The following is a 26,648-nucleotide window of genomic DNA, read 5'->3' as shown; positions in this document are numbered from 1 at the left end:
CATAAATCTCCCTGGATGTCTCCACTACTGGGAGAATCTTATAATTTCCATGTAACACCTACCCAAATGAATCTCCATTTGTATGCTGATCTGCTATTTAAACAGTGATACTAAACTGACACTGGTCAGAAATCATTCTACAAGAGCTCAGGTAACCTTAGTACTTCTCCACAGTGTTTCTATTAAGGATATTTGCTACTTCTCACCTTCATGTAACATGATGCTTGAAACATTCAGCACTGCTGCAGCCTTCCATAGTCATACTACAGTTATAGCTCAACGGAGCCTATACTGAGTGGTTTTTGTCAGGACAATTGGAGTTGCCCACTTTAGAATGTACTTGTGGATCCTCTTTTAGAGAAAGGAAGGTTACATTCCAGTAACAGGTGTTCTTGGAGACATAGTCCACCCTGTACATTCATATACCCACCTCTTTACCTTTTCTTAGGCTTGTCTTTGTGTAATTAATTGCAAAAAAGATTGAAAAGTAGAGGCATTTCTCTCTCCGCTTTTTTGGCACACTGTGCATCACGATTGGAAGGTTGAATGGAAGATCTCGACAGGTAACACAAAGTGAAAATGAGTGGTTACTTGGTAGGATATGTTTAGAATATGGCATTATATTCTTATTATTACTATTAAATAACTTTTCTTTCTGGTAATTCACAGATTCATGATGAACAACTGTTCAGGTTTTATGGTGAGAGGAAGTTGCTTTAAAATGTAGTAATAAGTACTGGTTTTGGAGTGCCATTAAAACAGGAATGGCAATTATGTACATTTCTTATTTATACAGAGGAAATGGCTACATATCTACGTTATGTAAGAAGGCTAGATTTTTTTGAAAAACCAGACTATGACTACTTAAGAAAGCTCTTCACAGACTTACTTGATCGGAAAGGCTATATGTTTGATTATGAATATGACTGGATTGGCAAACAGTTGGTGAGTACAATTAAGCTATTAGTAACATACTGATTTTTTGTGTAATCAGTTTTGAGCCAGTGTTAGTCATGAGTTTTAGAATACATGTGGCTGCTATTAAAGTTGTGAACAGTTGCTATTACAAGCCTGTTTTCAGATGCATTTTTAAACATTGTCTTTTGGCTTGAGATGTTTCATATTGAGTCTCTTTCCAAACATATACTCTTAATATCAAAGTAAATCTCCGTTCAATCCAAAACGAGATTGTAGGAATTCAGACTGGCTTTTGAGTTGAAGAAGGAGTTTGAAACTTTGCAGCTGATTGTTGTTATTGCATGTATCTTCTTGCTTTGGAGACTTTCTTGCTCCCAGTATTTTTAAAATGTAGAGCAGTCACTTCTCTGCATCTGAGGTATACTCCAGATATTTATCAGTTCATTGTGAAGAAATTGTCTATACTTTATATGCAGTTCTAATGAAATATGATGTAGAATATCAGTTTCCATCCATCACAATGCATCTAAAGTTACAGAAAATACTGTGTTTATATTCTTTAAAGAAAGGGTAAAAGATGAATTTTTCAGCACCTCAAATTTTTCCTTGCTTCTTTTTAGTAAGTAGGGAAGGGGTTGTGTGTGTAAGTTGGACAATTTTGGATTATACATTCTACCCTGAAGTTCCTTGTGTGACTCTCTGAAAGAATCATAGTATTTTATTGCTAATTTTTTTTCAGTGTTTAGCATTAAAAATTACTTTAAGCCTTTCTTCAGACTTTCATCAGAATGTCCTAACTGCTAACTGCAGAAAATATCATCTTACAGTCTTCCAGAAAATTAAATGTCTGATAATACTCAGAATTGCTACTTCATGAAATTGTGTAACTCTTGGTTTGCCTTTTTTTGTTTTTGGTATTAGTAAATATCTAGTGAAGCTTTTGCTTCAATTTTATAATTTTGGGTTATGGGAAACTGTCAGATTTAAAGATTAATTTCTATTACAAACCAGGAACTTTTGGTAAGACTTAGAAATTTATTTTTTTACCAGTTGCTACATATTATTTATATTTGTAGCCTACTCCAGTGGGTTCAATACATTCAGACCCTGCACTGTCTTCAAACAGAGAAGCATATCAGCACAGAGATAAAATGCAACAATCCAAAAATCAGGTAAATTCCTCATGTAACATTATCAGCATTAGTTTGTCTTTTGTCTAACGATTTGTGCTATCTTGTTGCTTTTATTAGAACTCCAAAATAAAATTGACTCCAGGTTTTCTTTGGTTTTTCTTTAAGTAGATCCTTGTTAATGTATTTCTACATCTGTAGACCTTAAAATGTTCTAAAAGGTTGCTTGTTTGATGCTATGATATAACGTAGCTTACATCAGTAGTGAATTTTCTCTCTGCTGATACTTTATTTTTTTTTAGTTCTCTGTTTTTAATCACTGTCTCTTCCCCATATACTATATCATCTACTGGGGTTCTATGTATGCATAAGATTTTCACTTTTTTAAACCAGTATAATGACCAAGGTGGTAATAACATTAGGAATTTAGATCTGTGTCCATTTACCTATGCTAAGTTGCAGGGTTGTGTTGGTGGAGTTTGTTTCTTACTAGGAATTTTGAGTTTTAGCTACTTTACTTCTCTATGAAAATGTATGTGTAGGCACATGTAAGTACGCAGTTAATGTTGATGTGCAATCTGTGTAGGACTTAAAAAGCTTCTGCGCTATATAATAATTAATGCATGAATTGTTTATTTTTGGAATTTTTATTTTTTCTTTTGCATATATTCCTAATGCATTCAAAAATGATAGTCAACAGACCATAGGGCAGCTTGGGACTCACAGCAAGCCAATCCACATCATTTGAGGGCTCACCTAGCAGCTGACAGACATGGTGGCTCGGCACAGGTATTTTCTGCTTCTTCACATGACTTAATCACTCATTTTGCATTATATAATACTAGTTTCCTGTAGTGCATGACATGATTCCCGTTTTCATATTAAGCTCACTTTCCAGTAATGTTCATAATGTTCTTATTACTCCCTACTTCACAATTGACAAACTGAAATTAAAACAGGTGCAGAAAACTATTGATCTTTTTGTATGTCCAATTTCTGGTACAGGTTTCTTAGTGAAAGCCTAAACCAATGGAACTCTCTCTCTTTTTGAAGGAATATACACTTACATCAGTGCAAGCAACTGAAGTTTAGACATCTGATACGTTATTTAGTTGTATTAGCAACTAAAACAGTATTGACTGAATTCAGTGTTGTTCAAGTCCTGGTTTTTGTTCCTTAAACAAACTTCAAATCATAGAATCATAGAATCATAAAGGTTGGAAAAGACCTCTAAGATCATCTAGTCCAACCGTCAACCCAACACCTCTGTGCCTACTAAACCATGTCCTGAAGTGCCACATATACACGTTTTTTGAACTCTTCTAGGGATGGCGACTCCACCACTTCCCTGGGCAGCCTGTTCCAATGCTTGACCACCTTTTCAGTAAAGAAATTTTTCCTAATATCCAATCTAAACTTCCCCTGATGCAACTTGAGGCCATTTCCTCTCGTCCTATCACTTGTTACTGGGAGAAGAGACCAACCCCCACCTCTCTACAACCTCCTTTCAGGTAGTTGTAGAGAGCGATAAGGTCTCCCCTCAGCCTCCTTTTCTCCAGGCTAAACAACCCCAGTTCCCTCAGCCGCTCCTCATCAGACTTGTGCCCTACACCCTTCTCCAGCTTTGTTGCCCTTCTCTGGACACGCTCCTGCACCTCAATGTCCTTCTTGTAGTGAGGGCCCAAAACAGAACACAGTATTCGAGGTTTGGCCTCACCAGTGCTGAGTACAGGGGCACGATCACTTCCCTGGTCCTGCTGGCCACACTATTTCTGATACAAGCCAGGATGCTGTTGGCCTTCTTGGCCACTTGAACACACTGCCAGCTCACGTTCAGCCAGCTGTCAGCCAGCACCCCCAGGTCCTTTTCTGCTGGGCAGCTTTCCAGCCACTCTGCCCCAAGCCTGTAGCACTGCATGGGGTTGTTGTGACCCAAGTGCAGGAACTGGCACTTAGCCTTGTTGAACCTCATACAGTTGGCCTCGGCCCATCAATCCAGCCTGTCCACATCCCTCTGCAGAGCCTTCCTCCCCTCAAGCAGATCAGCACTTCCGCCCAATTTGGTGTCATCTGCAAAGTTACTGAGGGCGCACTCAATCCCCACATCCAGATCATTGATAAAGATATTAAAAAGACTGGCCCCAAAACTGAGCCCTGGGGAACACCACTTGTGACCAGCCACCAACTGGATTTAACTCTATTCACCACAACTCTCTGAAAGTGAAAAAGTGTTAAGTAGCAATTTTTGCTTAAACTTTACTGCTTTTGTTGAAACAATAGCTGACTAGAAGAATGTTTCCCAGCACAATATTTCACACTTATCAGTAGAAAAATGAGTAGAAACCAACAATTTTTCCTTTATAGTTAATTTCATCTTCTAAGAGCTTTTTTCCCTGGTTGGCTCTTAATTTTACCTTTTGCTGTCTTGCTCTTTGAATATATTTAGGCGTGAGATGGTTAGGGTAATACGTAAAGAAGTCTAAATTTAATATGGAAGGATTCAAAATGTCAGCTGCGAAGTCTATATGAGGTTTTGAGCTTTCAGTCTGAAATGAAAATAATTTAGCTTTGTAAAGTGTTACCTGGGGAAAAAAAGTATTTTTCTGTCTGCTGCATTTTTGGTTCTGACAATCTAAGTTACATATATTTCTTCTGAAGCTTTGTTTCAGAAAAAAATTTGTCAATGCCTGAAGAAAGAATGAGACGTCTAGGGTAAAGAAAACTGCTGTAGTCTCACCAGCGTGATGACTCGGTATCTTCTTTAAAGGCTTTGAAAATCAGTTCAAACTTAAAATTCTCTAAATTTTGCTGCTTTAGAAACTACTGCCATGTGTCATGTAAGAAAAGCTAGTGGATAATTATCACTGTGCATCAAGAAAAGTTTAAAAATTGTTCTATGCTTCCCATTAACAAATATTTTGAAAACTTTGCCTGTATATTTAACTTCAATTGCAATAGTTATCTCAATATCATAAGTTTTAAAGATAGTCATTGATCTTTTCAGAACAGTACAGTAATGTGGAATCAAAATTGGATTTAAAATTGTATCTTGCAAAATTATTACATTTCTTAATTTTTTATTTTTTAGGTTATAAAAATACATATTTAACTTGTTAAGTTCCAGTTAGTAGAACTTTCAAATTGTATATCATATCGCATCACTCTTTTGGCAATTTTAGCACTTCAGAAACCTTTTATTCTTTCTCAGGTAAAATGTAACAATTGCAAGAGATTTTATTCCCTTCTAATATATGATAAATATCCTTTGGGGGGCAGGGAGAACATTTTCTAGGAAATACCAGTAGTATTCGTTTCTGTGTTCTTCATTTTTTCTCAAAGGATATGGGCGTTCTGAGTTCAGATCACTTACATCAGTTGAGACTAAATGGTTGCCATGTAAAAAGAGCAGTGTGCAAAACTGCAGTGATTTGGTCTGTCTTTGAAGATCAAGTGTTGTACAAAAGGGTATTTTCAAGCCATCTTAATTAGGTTGCTTTTTAATGTGGAGTGGTCATGCTTCCTCATTAAAAGCCCTTATAAAACTACATAATACCTTCAGTTTTGTTTTGAAGTTTGAGCCCTTGACTGTTGTCAAATACCCCTTTGTTGTAGTGGTATTAACTGAATCATGCTATTAAGTTGGACGATTAGCTAGCTAGTTTAGCTGAATTCCTAACTGCCCCCAAGAAGGCAAGTACTAAAAGTGCCACAGATAAATGTTCAAAGGAAAGTTGAGTCTAAAGTATGAAATTAAAGTGTATTTATTTTTTACTGTGACAGTAGTGAGTCATAGCAAACCTTTGAGATCAGTTTTATGCTGAATTACCCAGTTTTCTGCAAGATGTGAAAATCTGGCAGATAATTTTATTCTCAAGTGACAATGGAATGTTTTTTAGGTCACTGCTATTACAGTCATCTGTAATGCTACTGCTGATGTAATCTCTGAGATTCTTTTGTAGATGATTATTAAAATGTTAGTGATTCTTCACTGTGACATACTAAATTCAAGTGGACAATGTTGGTATGTGTATATATGTATGTTAGTACATATTTTTATGCTCTTAGTAACAATGTTCAAGTGGGAAACATTCAGGTTCTAAATGGCTTGTTCATTAATAGTAATCATTCTGGTTTTTGTATTAATTTAAGTTATCCCAGACTCTCTAGGCCTATGTTAGAGATATACCAATATGCTTAATCATGTCTAATTTTACTTTGTAGCATCAGTTCATGTTTAAAGTTCAAACACTATTAGCAAATTGAGTTGTAAAGGGAAGACCTCCAGAAATAGTTCACATACCTTCTTCCACCTTTCTCTATTTAGAGAAAAAAAATGTTATAGTATGGCAGTCCATCCTTCTAGTTTGTGTAGGCTTATTAATGAAAGCAAGTTGTACCTCCCAGCAATTCATTCAGCAACTTCTTGTGTCTTTATTTTTATAAGTTTGCCTCACTTCCCCAAAATGTCAGTTGTACAACAGTGAAATTGTTTCCTTCTCTGCATGAACTGCAAACTGCTTTACGCACTCATAAAGACTGCACTAATCTGTTCATTACTTTTTTCCATCACTTGCTAGCTGGTCTCTTTCCTCTTATCCTTTCTCTTTCTGTTTTCCCATTTGGAAATTCTTTAAAAGGAGGTTAGATTAAAGGATCAGGCTAAAGAGTTCCCAGTGAAGTGCCATAGGTCTTGAAAGGTGCTTAGGAACTGCTTGAAACGTTAGATATTTGATGTAAGTAGTTTTGAGTTGCAAGACACCTCTCTTTCAAGAATTCAAGATACCAATGCGTTAGATGAAACAAATCCATTTTCCTAAGCTTTCGTGAATTAAAAGGTAGTGTGAATTTTTTTGATTCTTTTGTCTTAACTGGAAGCTTTCTGAAGGTGTCCCGTCCCACTCGATGGGTTGCGAGATGGGTGAATCTTTTTGATTTGCTGAGGGTTTGTGTACCAACACAGGCCGATCTCTGCTTGGCAGAGCCACGTGGCCGGTAGAGTCATGACAATGACTCAGAAGAACAGTCTGGCCAGCAACTTTATTAACTGACGAACTCGACAAATGGACAAACTTAACGAACTGGCAAGCCCAATGAATGAATAGAGGCTATTTGGCAATGGAGCTATTTTGCTGGCAACCTGTCACAATTTATCCAAAACTTACATATATTGGAAGACTAGAGGAAGAGAGAAGCAAGAAAAGGAAAGGAGAAGAGGGGAGGATAGAGAAAGGAACAGTATCACCACCCTTGGATCCCACAATGACGATGACAGGCATGGTAGTCCTCCAGTGGTGGGCATGCACGTGGTTCCCTGGGGGTATGTCTTTTATAAGCTAATCCCCACCTCCAGGTACGCCCCTTCAGGACTTACATAGTTCTTGTTCTAGAAAGTTCTCAATCTTCTGCGCAGGTGCTGGGGGAGGGGGGTGGTCGCAAGCCCCTTCCTCAGATCAACTCTGTGTGACCTCTGGCCATATATGGTCAGGTCCGGCAGAACCCAGAACTGCGCATCCTCTGACGTGCTCCCCATGTCCGGCTCTCACACTCCCCCACCCTGTGCTCGATGACCTGCCGTCGCCATGCAAATTGCGCCTCTCCTCGCCACAATGTTTGAGACATTAACTCTTTCAGTCTCTCACAGAAGGTACAATATAGCATTCTGTAGTATCACTAATGAATTGCTTAGACATGAAGGCTGGCTTTATTTTTTGAAGAGTGGAGAATTCAGTTACTGAGATTGGTAATGAAGGATTATTTTCTGTATCTTTTTCAAATTTTTGCAATTCCTTATTCTGATTACAAGCATGAAAATCATCAAAATTTGTTTTATGAGAGACTTTCTGACTGATTTTTGAACATAGCAAGTAAAAGATTAGTTTACATACTAATCCAAAACAAAGCATGGGGCTAGCCTGAAGATTTACTGTTACCATTTTGGGAACTGGTATTGAGGCTTAACTTTGTCCTATTATAACTGGCCCTTATCAAGCTTCTAAAGGACCATACAGTTAAGAAACTAATCTGTTCCACGATTAATATGTCTCATTATTAGGTAGTGGGTCTAGTATTTTAAGTTGGTTTGCCTTATGGCATAGAGGGTAGCAAGAAACAGCCAATGTCATGCATATGCTTCTTTATATATGTGCTCTTCAAATTAAACCTGTAAAGAACTAATTAAATTTGAAGGAACTAAATTTCAACCAGGATAAGATCTGTTACCAAAATGCTTAAAGTTGTTTTAGATTTTCAGTTTAGTGACTAATATCCCACTTGTATGTAGGTGAGTAGCTTAATTTAATCTTCAAGATTGCAACACTTCGAACTTGAAGCTTAGTTTAAAATATTAGCTTTCAGAAACCTAATTCCATGACTATTCATGGAAAAATGTTCATGTACTTTCTGTTAACAGCATTTTTACGTGCAAAAACATAACTTCAATATCCACATTTTTCACTACAATCGTATACAAATTTATTAAGAGATGAATTGTGCCTCACATTGTGAGGCACATTGTGCCTCATCAGGCTACTGAGGAAATCCAGTCCAGTCACAAGTAGAGACATGAAATTAAAAGTTTCTCTTTAAGCACTGTTAGTTTTGTGTATTGGTTCTTCTCTCTTCTCTCCTAAAGTTTTAGCTTTTTATGTGGATCCACTATGATGAATCTTCTTTGTGCCTTATTTGTGGTACATCCTGGCTACAGAATTTGGCGTACCACACCTTCAGTGCATAAGCTGTCTTCCAGGTGACTTACTAATTTTCAATTTTGTTATATTCCCATATCTTTCTACTTGTGTTTTGCTGATTTTTGAGATGATTGGCATGTAGTCTGAGAGAGAAAAGTCTAATGATTGGTCTAACGTAAGCCTATATGCTCCAGGATCACGAGTCTACAAGAGTTAACACTGCTTCATTTTCCCATTATAGGTCTTTTACCAAATGCACTTTTTGGTCAGATTGAAAAATATTTTACTGATGTCACAGGGAATTAACTTCTGGCATTGTAGGTTCTTTTAGCAAGGTACAGAACTTTGTAAGATCATACAGTTGTAGCTTTACTGATGCTGGAACTGAAGCACTCCTGCCTATCTCTTCTCTGCCTTTAAATGAGTCTTCGTTAGTTTTTCTTTAAGTTAAATATTTTTCTCTGTTGCAGCTGTATTAATTCTTGGTTCTTCATCTTACTGAGACTGTTCCTAGAGCTGTTTTCAGCAGTAGTAGACTAGAGTGAAACTCAGGGCATTTGTGGTTTTGGAGAAACATGACTGATGCTGGTTTTTGGACTAACAATACCCTTTGGTTCACTTATGCTTTCAGAGGTCACAACTCTTACCAGAAAGATGAACTTTGTTTTCCTCCCATCTAAACTAAGCCATGCAACAGACAGTTATACTTGATCAAATTTGGTTGTGTATTTGGTGGATGTATCTGGTGTATGTATATGGGAAGGACTGAGGTCTCTGTCCTTGATCTCTGTCTCTTTGATAGAGATCAACTAGAGCGAGGCAGGAGAGTTTTCTGCTATCTGGTGTGAAGGTTTCTACAAAGTTTGTGTTGAAGTTTCTTAGATTAAACAGTCATCTTAAATTAATAACAAAACACCTTAGGACAAATGTTGTCTTGAAAAGAAGGACTTCTCCCATTAAAGGAAACCACTGTCAAGAAATGCCATTCAGTTTTTAATTCAGTTTGAAGAATTTCAAGAAAAGAATTGCCAAACAGATTGTTGTAGCTTCTCTGCTTCCTGTTTTATAAGCATCTGAACGTGTTGGGAAAACCTGAAATAAGCTTTGTTCTTTGTTACCATATGGCAGTGCATTGACCCAAGCAGAAGTTTGTTATTGCTCCTTTGAAGCTGAAGTCAGCTTAGATTAGTATGACTTTAACTAACTGTGATTTAAAAAAAAAAAATCAGCAAACAAACCTGTCATAAACCAGGAGGTTTTTTATTTTTGAGTTGCTCAAATGTTGCAGATATTCTTTTAACAATTGCCAGAAGAGGTTCCAAAGAGGCCAGAAGAGAGTTGTTGACAAAGGCTGATAGGAACCATCCATGAATCTTGAACCAGAGCAGCAAACCTTTTTTGGCTGATCTGCCTGCCTCTCCAAAATAGACTTCCTCTAGCGGTGATAGAAGAGCAGACTATAAAAATGTGCTTAGATACAGTTTTGTTCCTGTCAAAATGTTTTCACTTTCTCCTAACTTTTTTATCCATCAGAAGGGAAAGATGGATTTTTTCAACCTATTGTTGAAAAATAATATTCATAACTAGATTATTAATGTAGGGAGGATTTTTAGATACCTACTTTCATGTTTTCCAGTTCAAATGAAGAATGTGTACATGCTTGATCCCTGTTTTGAATCTGCTGTCTAAGAAGATCGAGGTGAATGATTGAATAGGCACTCCTGGGAAAGAAGTGTGAAGGAGAATGCCATGTGAAAGTTCCATAGACGCTAGAGTTGGGCAATGTGTTTGATATTTGAGTAAAAGTCATAAATATTTTCATTTGCTTTTTGTAGGAAAAGAGAATGAAATAGGAGTTCTTGCAAATACCTGTGCAAACTGTCACCTGTTCTTTACAACAGTCAGGAGTGCTAAGGTGTATGGGTTTGCTTCCCATCCATAAAGGGGCATATACCTGTCTTGTTTTTTCTTGATATACCCTACCCTTACTTGAGTAGATTGAAGACAAAGGCTTCTGTTTCTCATCAACTTTTGTTACTAAACCTTGAGCATAGGTTGAGGATCTCTTTAGGAAAGTTCATTTTAAGTCTATATCATGGAGCAGAAATCCAGAGTGATTAGGACTGCAATCTTAATTGGATGGCATTGCTTTATATGGATTAGTGCAGGCTGTAGTTGTGATCAGTTATGTAGTTATGATTTGGATCCTTTGGATCCAAAACTCACTTGGTGACAAGTTGAGCAGGTTTTTTTACCCTTACATTTTCATGAATGATCCTGTCTTATTCAGCAAGTACTTCCCATGCAAACACCATATGTTTCTGCTCTGCTTATCACTGTTACAACTGGATATTTCGCAAGAAGCAATGAAATTATCTGCATGGTAAGATACCTGATGATATAGTTGGGATCATACTGTTTCCCCGTATCAGTAAATAGGGACAATGATGACAACAAATACTAAGTTACTTGTTAAAAAAAAAAAAATCTACTAACCCAGGGTGTTTAGTTTAACATGCCTGACCCACCATCTTATGATTTGTTAAAATACAATTCCTACCTATTTCTGTCACTGAATGTTTAGTGCTTCTGCCATCCCCAATGTTATGAAACTAAGCTTAAGCCATCTGGTTGAAACTCCACTGACTCACCTGTCATCACAGAAATCAAGTCCAACCTCCCAGAATTCCTTCAGTTATATTGAACAAAATTTAAGTAATTAGATTCTTGTAATCTCAGACACCTTTACTTTCCTTTTGCTGTTGGGCTGCAGGGTTTTTTTGGCAGTGGTTCCTATTTTAGTGAAACTCGAAAAAGAAATGTCAGACTGATGTAGGCGTATGGCATGGAAAATGGCTTAAGTTCAGCAAACTTCTGAAGCTCTGTACTTAGTTACAACAGGAACCACAAAGCAAACCTCAATAGGCAAGGCTATTAGCTCTGGTTATAAATAGATGAGACATAACTGCTACATTAAGAGGAAAGCTTGGAAGGGTGAGGGGTACAGTAACATTATGATGATGACTTTCCTTCCCTCTGCTTTCTTCTACTTTAATCTCTGACCTTCAGGCAACAGCTGGTAAGAATCTTGAATTATGAACTACTATAGGTCCACTTTCCTGTAGCTGATCATGTTTTACAGATGTTTTCTGCAGGCTCTTATATTATTTGGCCAGAACAATATTTTTGTGCAATGTTACTTGGCCAAGCATTTGCTGCTACTTTGGAGCTAGTAGACCTCTTGATACTTTAATGGGCCAGTTAGCACTGTCAGCTGCCCTGACCAGATATGCACTTGTCTATATCCAGTTAACCATCTTCCTGGCAGATTTTGTGAGATGAATGAGGGAGAGGCCTCTGGAATAGCTCCATTTGTCATGCAGGCAAGCTGGCAGGAACTGAGAGAGAGAATATTGGGTTCCATTTGGTTTAAAGTCAAAACAAACATTGCCAGAGAACCAGAGCTGTCCTGGTGGCTCGAGAATTTACAAAGGAATTTGAGAGTAAATTAATGGGAATGAAGATTAAGCTAATTTTTTTGTTTATTTGTTTTTTTGACGGCAATAAGTGTTCTTGTGCTCTAAGAATGAAAACCAAACAGTACCTACACTCTTGGGTCTAGAGAATGTCTTAGTTTTCCCCTCTTCTGGTGAGTACTCTTTGAGATACAGCTGAATCAGGCCACACAAAAGAGGAAACTAAGGAGCTTAAATACACTAAAGAAGCAGAGATAGGGTAAGACTGACTGAATGATATCAGGAAAGGGGTTAGTACTTTCCCTTAAGGCTCTGAAGAGACATGAGGGAGATCAGCAAACCTGATCAACAGAATTGCTTTGCTTTGTCCACTCACTTTGAGTCTGTCATGTAGATGTCAGTTCCACTAGTAGATATGAAAGAAAAATGGCAGGAGCACGGGGATGCAGGAATAAAACCCAGAAGAGATACTACTATTGGAATAAGAGTAATTATGGAATTAACAAAAATTACTGATTTTTGAAGATGTATTGTAACTTTAGGAATTGACAAATGTATGTCTGGCACTAGCATAATTTCAGGTATTTCTGGTGATTTCAGGTAGTAAGCTCAACAAATGGAGAACTGAACACAGATGACCCAACTGCAGGCCGTTCAAATGCACCCATCACAGCTCCTACAGAAGTAGAAGTAATGGATGAAACTAAGTATGTCCATGTTTTTATATTCTTTGCATCTTGTGTGCTCAGCTACTTCAAAATTTTTCTTGCATAGTTATTCAAAAAATATTGGCTAAACTGAATAGCCACTGATGAGGGGCAAAACTATAGTGCTATACTTAATTTTTGCTTCAAATATTTAAATAATAGACTTTCTATAGCTTGTGCTTTTTAGACTAAAGCCTCGATAACACATCTCTATACTAGAGAAGTGCATGCATTTTTGATATTTCAACTAATTTTGAAATATTTATTTTAAGATAGTGTTCTGACCTAAAATTCTTCCTCCGTGTGATATTCTGATTGTCTTTTTTCCCTTACTCTCTTTATGTATAGCTGCCAGAAAGTGTTAAACATGTGGTGAGTTCTACAGCACAGGCAGGCTGAAATAGCCCCAGGGGCTTTGTTCTTGTTATTTGGTTTAAAACTAATTTCAGAGAACTTTAAAATAACAAGTCCATTTGGAAATCACAAAACATGTTTTAATATTGTGAAACAATTAACCTTTTCTACAAACAGCCACCTTCAGGAGCTATTTTGCCTGCTTCAATTCTTGCTTGCCTTTAAGTTGTGTAGTCTGTGGTGTACTTTATTTAATCCTTTTTAGTGGGTAGTAGAATATTTTTTCTTATTTGCTGTCCTGTTTTAGAGGGGAAAACATTATTTTCAGACGTAGCATTCAGCTAGTATTTTAACATCTAGAAAATAGCTCACTTACATGAACAAGTAATAATACTAGCAAATGTTTGAACTTTGCCTGTTACCTCTGTAAACATAGTATTTACCAGAGTATTAGTCTTTGACAACCTGCTAACTAATAACTAAAACATAACTTCAGGGTTCCTTAAAGCTACAGTGTAATGAAAGGGGAAAATATTAAGGTCTGTTAAGATGGGATGGACAACTAATGTGTATATATTTGAGTAGTAAAGTCAGACTTGCAAAATAGTACAGAAAAATATTCTTGATAGCTAAAGGCAGTATAACTTTCAACATGTTTTCTTTTATAATTATGCCTGGAATAGGATTTTACAAGGGTATGGATCTAGTTTATCATAAAAAAGAGGCACTCAAGTATGAAGGATACGTTAATAGCAGAAAAATCCAGTAAGCATTTCTTAATAGCAGTAAGTTTTGTAGGGCCCATTTTCCTAAATTTTAGATAAGGGGAAATTTCTCAAAGTACAAATTTTTCTTGAAGTGATTGTTCTGCAGGTTCTGGTTTTGGTATGTAAGATTTATGTGCATGTGTAGTTAAAAATTGTGAATGCCAGTGTCTGTTGTGCCAGACTTGTGCACCAGCTTTCTGTAAGCACTGAGAAGACCAGTTCTTTATCTGCTATCTTTGCAGATGGCAAGGTACTGTATTATTATTTTTCTGGCAAGAATTCAGTTTTCTTATATATATTTTAAAACAAAAAAGAAGACCCCAAAGAGCAAGGAGGTTGATAGGCTGCACATAGAGAAATTCCCTGTCCCCTCCCTTTGGATAAGTGCAGTGATAACCTTCCTTATGCCCAGTTTATGTATACACAGGAAAAGATTAAATTTCGAAAGTTTTGAGTAGTGCTTAGCACAATTAAACCTATGCTTAGTTATCTACAGAAAGTAAGAGAATTCTCAGAATCAAAGATGCTGCAGCTGCTTTAGAAGTGTAGAAGTTAATTTCCTCTGATATGAATAATTGATGGACAAATATGCTATCCTTGACCTTTTTGGCCTAGTCTTTACGGGTTTTGTTACAGACAAAATATCTAGTCTCAATATCCTACTCTTTAGATTAATCTTCTTTTTCAATATGAAACACACAAATTAGTTTTCCAGCAGTGTAAACTGCGGTTTCCTCATTCACTATTCTTTTGGGGATAGAAGTTGTTTTGTATTTTGGCAGTAGTTAAAGCAACACACACACCCACACACCCACCCACCCCCTCCCCAGCATTGCTATCAGACTTTAACGTAGAGATATACATCTTTTAGCAGTAACAATACTTTAGAAGGTTTAGGTAATTTTACATTTTAACATGGTAGTTACAAGCTTAATATCAAAAGGTATTGTGAGATGTTTAAATAGCCATTTATAGATTTTACGCTGGTGAAGAGTGTAAAGAAATGCAAGTATCAGTATCTTTCATGTCTGTGATATAGACATTTTTGGTTTTAAGGAGCCATTGTTTTATCAAAAGACTCTCACTTTGCCTCTTTCATCATCCTTTCTCCATCTGAAAATAGGAACAAAGTTAACCTCTCTTGCTGATATCTTCTGTTTGTAACATTTCCTCATACTCTGAGGAGACAAACTTGAATATTTTTTTGAAACGCTTCATTCTTTGTTCTAGATGTTTTCATAGTTTTAGAAGCTTAGAGTGACTATATCTTGGTTTAAAAGATTGAAGAAAGGGTGCCCTACCATTTGTGATTTTAACTATTAACACAAATATCGTGTAGCTGAATATTAGATCTTCTGTTAGCATTTTGGTGGGATGCTGTAAATCAGAAAGGATAAGGATATTTTTCAGTAAGCTTTTTATTGTTTTGGGACATTCATCCAACATTTCCGTTGTTTGATACATGTTTATGTACTCAGATGCAGTATATACTCTAAATCTTATGCCTTGTCATCTTCATGCTCCTCAGGTGTTGCTGTGCAGCAAGCATGACTTAGCAGTGGGTGTTGGGTTTTGTTTTTTTTGGTGGGTTTTTGTTTGTTTGTTTTGGTTTTTTGTTTGTTTGGTTTTTTAGAAAAGTGCTTTCAGCCCTATTTCAGTTGTTATTATTGTAGTTGTAAAGCAGGGAGAAAGCTAACCTGATCACTGTTCTGCCCTGGCACTTGTAGATCCTATCTTCTACAGATGGTCTTCCAGTTATCACTGAGCAATTAGCCTTTCTTTCCTTAACCCTTTGCTAACCATCAGAACAGTTGCTTCTGTGAAGCCTGTGTAATTTGGATAACCGAAAGGGTCTGCCATAGGAGGACAGAGAAGGGCAAACACGAAGAGATTATATGATCTGACCTTTTTGCATCTTGCATTCTTTTTGCCACTTTAAACACTTGTTAATAATCCTGCAGTAAAGTGTTGCCACATGCTAGATGACAAATACAAAAACACAGCTATCTAAACACAAATGAGAACTGAAGTTGCTTTAGCATGTTGTGCCCAGGGACTGCTCAAGTGGTAGAGGGAAGGGTATTTAACAGAAAAAAGGTATGATAATGTTTTAAGGTAGGACAAGAAATGTTTGTAACCATAATACTGAGATTGCTACCTTAGATAATATCTCAAAGGTCACTTTAGATTGTACAGGAAAAGTAAGTTGTTTCTAGAGTTTCATAAATCAGTATATACTGCCTGCTATAGAAATGTTTGGTACCCTACAGAGAAAGAGGTTAGCAGTCATTAAATGCTTTCTTTAAAAAGAAAAAACATTCCTTTCCTAGAATTAAAAATTTTCAAAGCATATCTATTCTTATGCATTTTGCATGAGTATTGAATAATATGATAAATTAGTGGTTTAATACTCATTAATAATGCCTCTATCTGTAGCTTTAAATATGGCTTCAAGCAATGTAATATATATATATAAAAGTGATAATGACACCCTCTAGTGACAGTATGCTTAAGAACATGTCTGCATTTCTATTATAAATGATACTCTTCAAGAGATCATGCACTATCGATCTCTAATTTCAGGGTTACATTTCTTTCATAAAATTCATTATCAGGCACCGTAGTCGGACCTGTCTTATTTCCATGTAAATGTGCATATATTTTAAAATTACATTTATTTGGCCCTGGAAGGTTTGACAGGACTAGCACTTCCAGGCTGATAAATATGCATTTCAGTAAGTTTCCAAGCCAGTCCTGTGGTTTACAATGCTCTATGGAATTTGCATTCCTTTAATACTTTTTAGATATATATTAATAAGGAATTTATTTTTCCACAACAAATAACAGTCTTCAGCATTTAATGAAATTTCCTGAACTAGAATACAGTTGAATAGTTCTTACAATTTTTTTTTAAAAAAGCTGTTAATAGAAATTATACTCTTTATAATAGTATTATGCAAACTCCAGAAGACCAGGAGATTAAAAAAGCAATGATTTATGTTGGTTAAAGATGGAACTCTTGAATTCCCCATTGCATGATGCCCTTCTTCTGTGGTTGACAGAGAAGCAGCAAACTAAATAGGTAATGGAGAAGGAATAAAGGACAGTATGAGATTTGCAGCAAGGATGAGTTAAAATTTTCTGGGAAGGAAAGCACGAAAACCTAAAGTGTCCTGGAATTACACAGAAGATCCAAGCAGTCCTAAACATTTAAGAAGTGTGATCTGCTGTTCCTTGAGACATACTCCATATAAGCAAAACGTAGTTAAACAGCGAAGAGTTACAATTCTAGATTGTTTTCTAGAATAGAAATTAACTGTCTGCCATACTTCCATCTTCCTACAGTTACTTATGCAACCTGTGTTCTGTATATACTAAAATTATTAATCGAGACAAAATTTTTTGGTAAACTTTCTTAGAGGCCTGCTAGTCTGAAACAGGTACAAAAGTGATTTACCATCACAGTCCAGGGTAGGATTTCCTCATTTATAAGTTCATAGACGAATTCATGTTGAAAGGGAGGGACCACTGTAAAATGCTTTGTTTTGATATGATGTTTGTTGAATATACATATATAAAATACTTGGGAAAAGATTGGGGTGAAAGAAGCATTAAACTAAATTGGACTCCATACATCTGCATATAAATTCAAAGCTTAAGTGATAATGGATGTTAGGGGTTGTAGACAGATGCTAAGAAAAACAGTTAGTAGTTATGGGGGAATTTCAGTTGCAGTTGGTGGCTACTAGCTGTCAAAAACATGTCTCTTTTAGAAGTACTTTAAAGTTAATATAGTATCATATTTCTGCTAGCTGTAAAAATATTTATCTGTGTAGTTTCCCCTATTGAATTTTAAGTTTGGGCTTCCTCTCCATCAATAACCAATTTTTTTTTTTTTCTACTGAAAGTTATGTAACTCTCAGAGCAGCTCTAGTCTGCCTCTGCCCACTGCTACTTTTTCAGTGACTGAGCAACAGGGTGCCCTTGGATATTTTGAGAAGGTAACTTCTGTCTCCCCTTACTTTGGATGTTGTTCTTACCCCTTGTAGAACCTTATTTTTAGATCCTTATTCTCCCTGGTTTTCAAATGCTTTTCCCATTTCCCATATTCTAAATTAAATAATCAGGATTCCTTTTGAATTTTAGTGACATAAAATGCTTGGTGAACTTAAGGACTTACTGATAGGCTATTGATGCAGTATATTTGTATTTTCACTTCTGTTGTACTTCATAGTTTAAGAAAGACTCTTGAGTATATAGCACTGCAAGTGAGAATTCAATAACCAAACTGCAGAACTCCATGGGGCTGTTAAGGTAGACAGCTTACATGTTCACTTTTGATTGCAAATTGTGAATACTTTACTAGGTGGAAGCTTTAATTTTAAAGGTGGTTGTCAGGAGCTGGGAGTTATTTAAAATAAGGCTAACATTACATGTAAACGAAAAAGTTTTCTTTGTGTATTTGTTGCTTTCCTCTTTAGTTTATTTTCAAAAATACTTCCTGGACTTCTGCAGTCCTCCTCTGTATTATCTATCTCTGACTCCCTCCAATTCTTTTTCCTTTTGTAGTGTTTTTTAAGTTACTTTCAGATTGTCTCTATTTGCTCAGTGAAATTTGCAGTTATTTGTCAATTTTAGTTTCCTTCATGTAGTATGCAATTAAAGCAGAAGAAGGAATGTCAGTATACTTCAATATACTTAAAGCTGTGATTTTTCACTGTATTAATAGCATCACAGCACTGAATCAGAACATTAATTATATTGTTCATGAACATTTTATTCTAAAATATTTTGGGGAGTAGCCTTGGGGAAGGTTTTTCCGAGTTCTGGTTGACAAAGAAAGCTCAAATTGTTTTCTTCTATTAGCAACAGTAGTGTCTGAAGTGCACAGTTCAGGTGACACAGTTTTAAGCTCAAGCTTGCATTTGGCATATTACCAGTTAATGTGAAAGAGTACTCAGGTAATGGAACATTCCTTATTCTTACAAATACATTTTTAACTCAGCCTATAATGCCCATGCTTTTGATAACCACACACAATACTCTAAACTTAATAGCTATTTTTATTATAGCTTTTTTATTAGATACTTTTTTCAAAAAAAAGGTGAAATGTGTCAAAAATATCTCTACTTCAGTTTCTTTCACTAATAAATCAATCACCTGCAATAGAGCTTAATGTGTTCCTTGTGGTGCTGGCTATACCTGAACTACATGCTTCAAGTGAAACAAATACAGTAAACAGAGTTTAGTTTTGTGGTTTCTGTTTATATCGTATGTAATTCATGTCACACCTGCAGGTGCTGCTGTTTTTTCAAGCGGAGGAAAAGGAAAACCATTCAGCGCCACAAATGACTAGAACCAAGCAGAACATGGGAAATTGCTTATTTGTTCAACTGCTGTCTTGTGATCTTAAAAAAACAAACAAACAAAAAAACAAACAAAAAACCACCACCACAAAACCCCCTCCATAATGACCACATGTTTTCCAAGGACTCCCTTAAAAACAATGTCATGCCTGTGTGCTTTGATTTGGTTCTCCTGCATCCATCTTTTGTTTTTTTAATTCATCTATTCTGAAAGCTTTAAGGTTTTGTCAAATACGAGTGCTTCTTTGACCATCAACAAATGGACCAATGAAATGGTACAAATGAACAGTATCTTCAGCAAAACTAAACTTGAAAAGTATTTGTCCTGTCCTAGGAAATACTAGCAGTGGCTTAGCTGAAGACAGATGTCATAAATCTGTTACTTGAGTTCATAGCAGTGTATCAAAAGCTGTTTTCTTCAAGAATCCAGAAGAAAAATACAGATGCACGACCATATAGAAAAATAATAAAATCTTAAGATTTCTTTTCTTTTCTGACACCTGCCTTGGTTTTTTTTTTTCTTTTCTTCCAGTATTACTGGTGATACTGTAGTCAAATTGTATCAGCGTTAAACCCTGTTGGTGATATTGTGGTACAGTCACTGTCTAGAGATAATGAGGAGGCTGATTTAACTGTTGACAGTTGTCTAAATGCTGGCGATACTAATGAACAGAAAGTATGTCTAGTAGCCTCTGGGTTTGAAAACCTGCTTTTGTTATGCCTACAATGGAGTTGCAGTACAGTAGAAATGACAGAGTGTTTATACAAAGAATACAGAAGTTTGTATAATTTAAGTTGTGCTTCCAGTAATGTTAGTAAGGTTGAAATACCTTCAAAAGAGGATCTACAGAGGAATTATAAAAGAAGAAATAAATGTGAATCTCGTTAAAGTGGAATAAGTATTAAAGCCTATATGTTCACTAAGGTAACTTATGACTGACAACATCTTTAACTTGAAAATATGGATGTGCCATGTAATGTTAGAGATCTGTTTGTAAATTATTTTACTCTTTAATTTAGAAAACAAATGCAATGGAAGTGAGTTAGACTTCTCCCTTCTCTGCATACTAGCCCATAGCACCCAAAATTTCCTGGGTTTTTTTTTGTGGAAATTTCTTGTCTTTCAGTGTAACGTCACTACTATAGTAGGATGGCAAGGATGTGTCGGGTACTTCCCCCCCAGTCCAATGAATTGCCTGCAATATGGACAAACCAGCAGTTCTGTAGGCAAGGCAGCCCATTTTATATTTTCTTCTTCAGAAAGCTATATGCTTTTTTTAAAGCTGTAATGACAGAATTGTGCTTTTGTCATGTATAGCTGCCTGTTATTGAAGAAGGGGTGTGAGAGATGGAAGTGAGTAGACAGATTTGTTGACCAAAACTCAGATTATCTCCAGTTTTTATAATTCTTCTAGAGCTAATTAGCATTTTTTTCTATCCACACATGCCTTTAGGCATACTTATTTATTTTTAATCTGTTTTGTGGTAGCATTTAAAATGTGTATTAAAATAAATGCACACCTTTGAATTCATTATTGCATTTACAAGAATTTTAATTGTATTCTGTAATTTATTTTTCCTTGACAGCCAAAAGTGTATTTTATTGTTTGGATTATGTGCTCATATGTATACTTCGGTCTTTGTCATTATTACTGTTCATGATCTTAAGTTTTTGTTTTAAAAAACCTGAACTTGGCCTACAAAAACATATTGTATAATAGGCTGTAAGTTTCCACTCCACCAGTTTGTGTTACTGATGATCTCAAACTCATGAAGTTATTTCTTTGTTTTCATTTGAGCTGAAAAGGTAGGAGGTTACTTGACCGTTCTCATATGGAAACACATCCTTGTTTGTAGTACTTGACCAAATTCGTTGCTTCGTAAATTTGTAAGTAGATGTGGTATGTGTATTTCTCACACACCTGGTTAGTTTTATTCTCAGAGGTTTTTGACCTGTACAGTGTTTGTATGATCTGAACTCCACAAACATAACAAGAAAGTGTGTATATTATGGACTGAAAATATTTGAATATATAAAAGCTGTTTATTTGCTGAAATGACCAGTATCTAGGCACTTGCTTTTCAGCAATATTTTTTTAAGTGCTTAATTTTAATGCTAGAAAATGTTTTCTTCTAGTAAAACAAAGCGGTCAGTACTAATGCAGGTACGTTCAGATTATGCCAATATGATTTGCATTTATATCCTTTTTTTTCCTGTCTAAACTAATGAAGTCAACATTGGCTGGATGTCTAGAACTGAAATACATCCCTGTTTAAATGTAAGACAAAAAAATAAAGATAGTTTTTTAAAACTAGCCTTTTTTGCCCTTTCCTACAGTCTTGGATGAAATAATGGAAGCTGTTATTTTAAGAATTGCTGAACAGTTCTAATCTTTTTGGACGGCAAGGAATGTGAAAGCCTGTTACTCAAAATGCTACCTCAACATTGCAGTTATAGTTATGTTTGCTTAGTTAACAAGTGTTACTGTTACATGCTTTAGTACACCTAATGATAACAACAGAGTGAAGAGACTTCAATGCACATGTTTAACTAGGAAATCAGCTCAAGGTCTCCGTGGATTAAAGTCTATGCTGTCTGTGCCACCTAGAATAAAAGCCATTACAGATATTGTGACAGATCCAATAAATTTCTTTAATTTTGCAAGGTCGGTATCTAGAAAAGGAAGACTTATAGTTGGTTCTTCAATTACAGCCTTTTGTTCGGTAGAGGTGATTGTTCCTAGCTGTAGAGCATTTGATATGATACAAAAAAGAGCATATTTACTTGAGAACAATGTAAATAGGCAAAATTGGTTGCTAGACTTCTAGTTGAGATTTCTAGCACTTTGCGTCGAGATTTCTAGCACTTTGCGTCTTAAGCAGATGTTTTCATTTGCTTGTGCTCTTACAGATCTACAGAATGATTGCAAGTAAAAATTTTTTTCAAGTTCATGTTCTCTTTTTATTAAAACTAAAGTTTTCCTTGGAACTTCTTTTTGAGACTTGGAATTTTAACACCTGAGTGCTTAAAAATACACCCCCATGTATTTTTAGTAGCTTTTTCGGAGCTTTTAGTAGCTTTTTTGAAGGATATTTCAAACATGAAGATTGCAGAATTGGTTATGTCAGAATTAAGCCACTGTACAGCTTCAATGATTGTCTCATCAAAATAAATAGTATATTTTCTGATATTATCTTCCTCTAAGTTTTCAGGGTGAGTGATAGTAACTGAGGTAGTATAGTTTTAAGGATGTATTCAGTTCTCAGATGCTCAATTTTTTTTTTTTTTTTTTTGTAAGATAGGCTGCTCCATATCTTATTACCACATCTATTTGAACCTTACTCAAAATACAGCTTTACTGAATATTTGGGAGGCTTACTGTGGTGACATATACTGTAATATGGGGTATTTAAGATATTTATGTATTCACACAGCTTGCGTCTGAAATATTATCCTGGTGTCATTAAAGGCTATTGAATCTAGCTACTAATCTGTTAAAAAAAAAAAGACGAAACCAACCCACCAACTTCATTGACTAGTTTGAGATGCAAGTTATTTTTCAGACTACACTTCCATTCCATTTTCTTGTGTACTGAAGAGCACTTGAGTATTCAGCTAGCCCTGAGTGTTTAGCTAACCCTTAGGTTTTGAAATGGACAACCAAAAATATGGAACACCAAGAAACTGCTTTGGCAAGTTTTGAGTGGTTAGGCTACTGTGATGTTTGTGGCAGAGACTAGTATCTAATTTTTAGAAAGGTGTTTTGTACACTGCAGATCTCTACCTCAGTGCCCTGAGGTTTTCTATTCCCTGGAACAATGAAGTCATTGATACATGGCCTTTGGTGATAATCGAATACTCACAATTTCATGAAAACTTAAAGCACTTGATGGACGGAGTGAATGATAAGTGTCGTGGTTTAGCCCCAGCTGGCAACTAAGCCCCACACAGCCGCTTGCTCACTCCCCCACCGGTGGGATGGGGGAGAGAATCAGAAAGGTAAAAGTGAGAAAACTCGTGGGCTGAGATAAAGGCAGTTTAATAGGGAAAGCAAAAGCCGCGCACACAAGCAAAGCAAAGCAAGGAATTCATTCACTCCTTCCCATGGGCAGGCAGGTGTTCAGCCATCTCCAGGAAAGCAGGGCTCCATCACGCCTAACAGTTCCTTGGGAAGACAAACGCTACCACTCCAAATGTCCCCCCCTTCCTTCTTCTTCCCCAGCTTTATATACTGAGCACAGTGTTACATGGTATGGAATAGCCCTTTGGTCAGTTTGGGTCAACTGTCTTGGCTGTGTCCCCTCCCAGCTTCTTCTGCACCTGGCAGAGCATGGGAAGATGAAAAGTCCTTGGCTAGTGCAAACATTACTTAGCAACAACTAAAACATCAGTGTGTTATCAATGCTGTTTTCAGCACAAATCCAAAACATAGCCCCATACTAGCTACTATAAAGAAAATTAATTCCATCCCAGCCAAAGCCAGTGCAATGAGGAAGCAAGGATCCAGTGAGTTGTGATCACTGTACCTGACCATTTTTTATGTTTATCCCTAAACTACCTTCACTTTCTCCTGAAAAAGCTTGAGAATTTAAGAGTCGATTGAGGATTTGCAAATCCTGGACTATGCTCTAACTACTTTTTATTCCAGGCTTCAGAAAATCACCTTCCGTTTGTGACATTGAACTGAAAATATAGTGCTGAAAATACAGGTTTATATCTTATTAGTGAATAGAGGGCTGAGCTTTCTAGATCTTTCAGGAGCGTTCAAGAACATTGAATATAAGTGCTGCAATGGATGGCTATAAACTCTTCAGAAGGGATAGGCAAGGAAGGAGTGGTAGCCCTTTACGTTGGGAATGCTTTGATTGTCTAGCTTGACGATGGTGATGATAGGGTTGAGTGTTTAGGGGTAGGAATCAGGGGGAAGGCCAACAAGGCAGATATCATGGTGGGAGTCTGCTATAGACAACCCAACCAGGATGAAGAGGCAAATGAAATATTCTATAAGCAGCTGGGAGAAGTCTCACAATGGCTAGCCCTTGTTCTCATGGGGGACTTCAACTTACCAGATATCTGCTGGAAATACAGTACAGCAGAGAGGAAACAGTGTAGGAGGTTCCTGGAGTGTGTGGAAGATAACTTCCTGACACGGTTGGTGAGTGAGCCAGCTAGGGAAGGTGTCCTGCTGGACCTGTTGTTTGTGAACAGAGAGGGACTTGTAGGTGACATGATGGTTGGAGGCTGTCTCAAGATGGTGTTTGTGCAATGGGGACAAGTGGGAGCTCCCACGAACACAAGTCTGACCCCATCTTTGCAGCTTGGCGCAAGGTGGCAGTCGGCAAAGGGGCTGGCCTGCCTTCTCAGGGCAGCTTTTCTTTCCAAGGACCAAGGTCTCAGCTGGGTCCACAGCATGAAGTGGCATGTGGTCTGTTGCTTGAAGCATTGCACTGAAGTGTAGCAGCCCTCCATGTGCCAGAGGTGCTGGCTGCCCTCTCCTGCAGAAGCCCAGGCCATGGCCGATGCTTGGGAAGGTGACTCTGCAGAGGTGCAAGGCAGGACAGGGTTACTAGTGATAAGCTCTGGGACAGCCTGAGGAGGTTTGAGTGACGGTGTGCTAGCGAGGGCTTTCACTCTGCTCCACAATGTACCAAATACAGTGGTGCACATTTCAAATGTTGGTACACTAATGCCCGCAGTATGAGGAATAAACAAGAGGAACTGGAAGCTTTGGCTCAGTCCCAGAGCTATGACAATGTTGGCCCAAGTGGGAAGAGTCCTGTGACTGGAGTGCTGTGATGGACGGTTATAGGCTCCTCAGGAGAGACAGGCAGGGCAGGCGAGGCGGAGGGGTAGCGCTGTGCAAAGGAGGGATTGGACTGTACAGTGCTTGCAGTTGGGGGTGACACAGTTGAGAGCCTCTGGGTAAGGATTAGGGGAAAAGCTAGTAAAGCAGATGTTGTTGTAGGAGTCTGCTATAGATCACCCAGCCAGGATGACAGCACCAACGTATTAGTCTATAAGGAATAAACCCCCCCTTTAAATCAGTTGCCCTTGTCCTTATGGGCGACTTCAACTTCCCCAGTGTTGACTGGGACTGTCATACAGCAGACACAAAGAGGTCTAGGAAGTTCATAGAATCACAGAATATTTTATGTTGGAAGGGACCTTTAAAGAACATCTAGTCCAACCCCCCTGACATAGGCATGGAAATCTTTCACTAGATCAGGTTGCTCAAAGCCCTGCCCAACCTGACGTTGAACACTTCCAAAGATGGAGCATCCACAACTTCTCTGGGCAACCTGTTCCTGTGCCTCACTACCCCCACGTAAAAAAAAGTCTTCCTTACATCCAATCTAAATCTACCCTCTTTCAGTTTAAAACTGTTGTCCCTTGTTCTGTCACTACAGCCCTTGGTAAAAAGTCTCTCTCCATCTTTCTGATAAGCCCCCTTTAAGTGTTGAAAGGTCACAATAAGGTCTCCCTAGAGCCTTCTCTTCTCCAGGCTGAACAACCCCAACTCTCTCAGCCTTTCTTCATAGCAGAGGTGTTCCAGCCCTCTGGTCATCTTCATGGCCCTCCTCTGGACCTGCTCTAACAGGTCCAAGTGTTTCTTGTACTGGGGACCTCAGAGCTACATGCAGCACACCAGGAAGAGTGTCATGAGAGCAGAGGGAGGAGAATCCCCTCCCTCGACCTGCTGCCCACGCTTCTTTTTGTGCAGCCCAGGATACAATTGGCTTTCTGGGCTGCAAGCACATGTTGTCAGTTCATGTCCAATTTTTCATCCACCAGTCTTTCTCCTTCTCTGCTCTCAGTCCCTTCATCCCTCAGTCTGTACTGATACTGGGGAGTGCCTCGACCCAGGTGCAGGATGTTGAACTTGTTGGGCCCACTCCTTCAAGCCCATCAAGGTCCTGAAGCACATTGAATACTACTTTTTGATAAAGGTGCTAAGGGAGCTGACCAGGAAAGGTGCCCTCCTAGATCAGTTGTTTGTAAATAGAGATGGTCTTGTGGGTGAAGTGATGATTGGTGGCTGTCTTGGCCACAGTGATCATGAAATGGTTGAGTTTAAAATCTTTGGCAAAATGAGAAAAACTCTCAGCAGAGATTCTACCCTGGATTTTTGGAAGACCAGGCTTTAGGCTGCTCAATTAACAAGTTAGTAAGGTCCCCTGGGAATCTGCTTTCGAGGGTATTTGGCTCTGGGTGCCCCACTGGACCTGTTTCTTGTGTACAGAGG

The 26,648-nt window shown here is 37.5% G+C and overlaps 1 protein-coding gene across 6 annotated transcripts in view; it reads left to right on the top strand.

The window, feature by feature from the left end:
• Positions 1–26,648, top strand: part of CSNK1G3 (casein kinase 1 gamma 3) — a 117,630-nt gene that overhangs the window by 71,575 nt on the left and 19,407 nt on the right. For 4 of the 6 annotated variants that reach the window (XM_072860397.1, XM_072860396.1, XM_072860400.1 and 1 more), the window contains 4 exons: positions 797–945; positions 1,995–2,090; positions 2,742–2,837; positions 12,811–12,917. In XM_072860397.1, coding sequence (XP_072716498.1) covers positions 797–945; positions 1,995–2,090; positions 2,742–2,837; positions 12,811–12,917 — 448 coding nt within the window. Of the gene's footprint in view, positions 1–796; positions 946–1,968; positions 2,091–2,741; positions 2,838–12,810; positions 12,918–19,335; positions 21,678–26,648 lie in introns of those variants that run through there. The other 2 variants (XM_072860398.1, XM_072860399.1) reach the window with 2 other exon arrangements.

This window comes from Ciconia boyciana, chromosome 4 (genome assembly GCF_034638445.1).
Source record: "Ciconia boyciana chromosome 4, ASM3463844v1, whole genome shotgun sequence".
Taxonomy (NCBI): domain Eukaryota; kingdom Metazoa; phylum Chordata; class Aves; order Ciconiiformes; family Ciconiidae; genus Ciconia; species Ciconia boyciana.
Note: the sequence above shows the minus strand (reverse complement) of the source record. Positions and strands in the feature narration are given on the sequence as shown.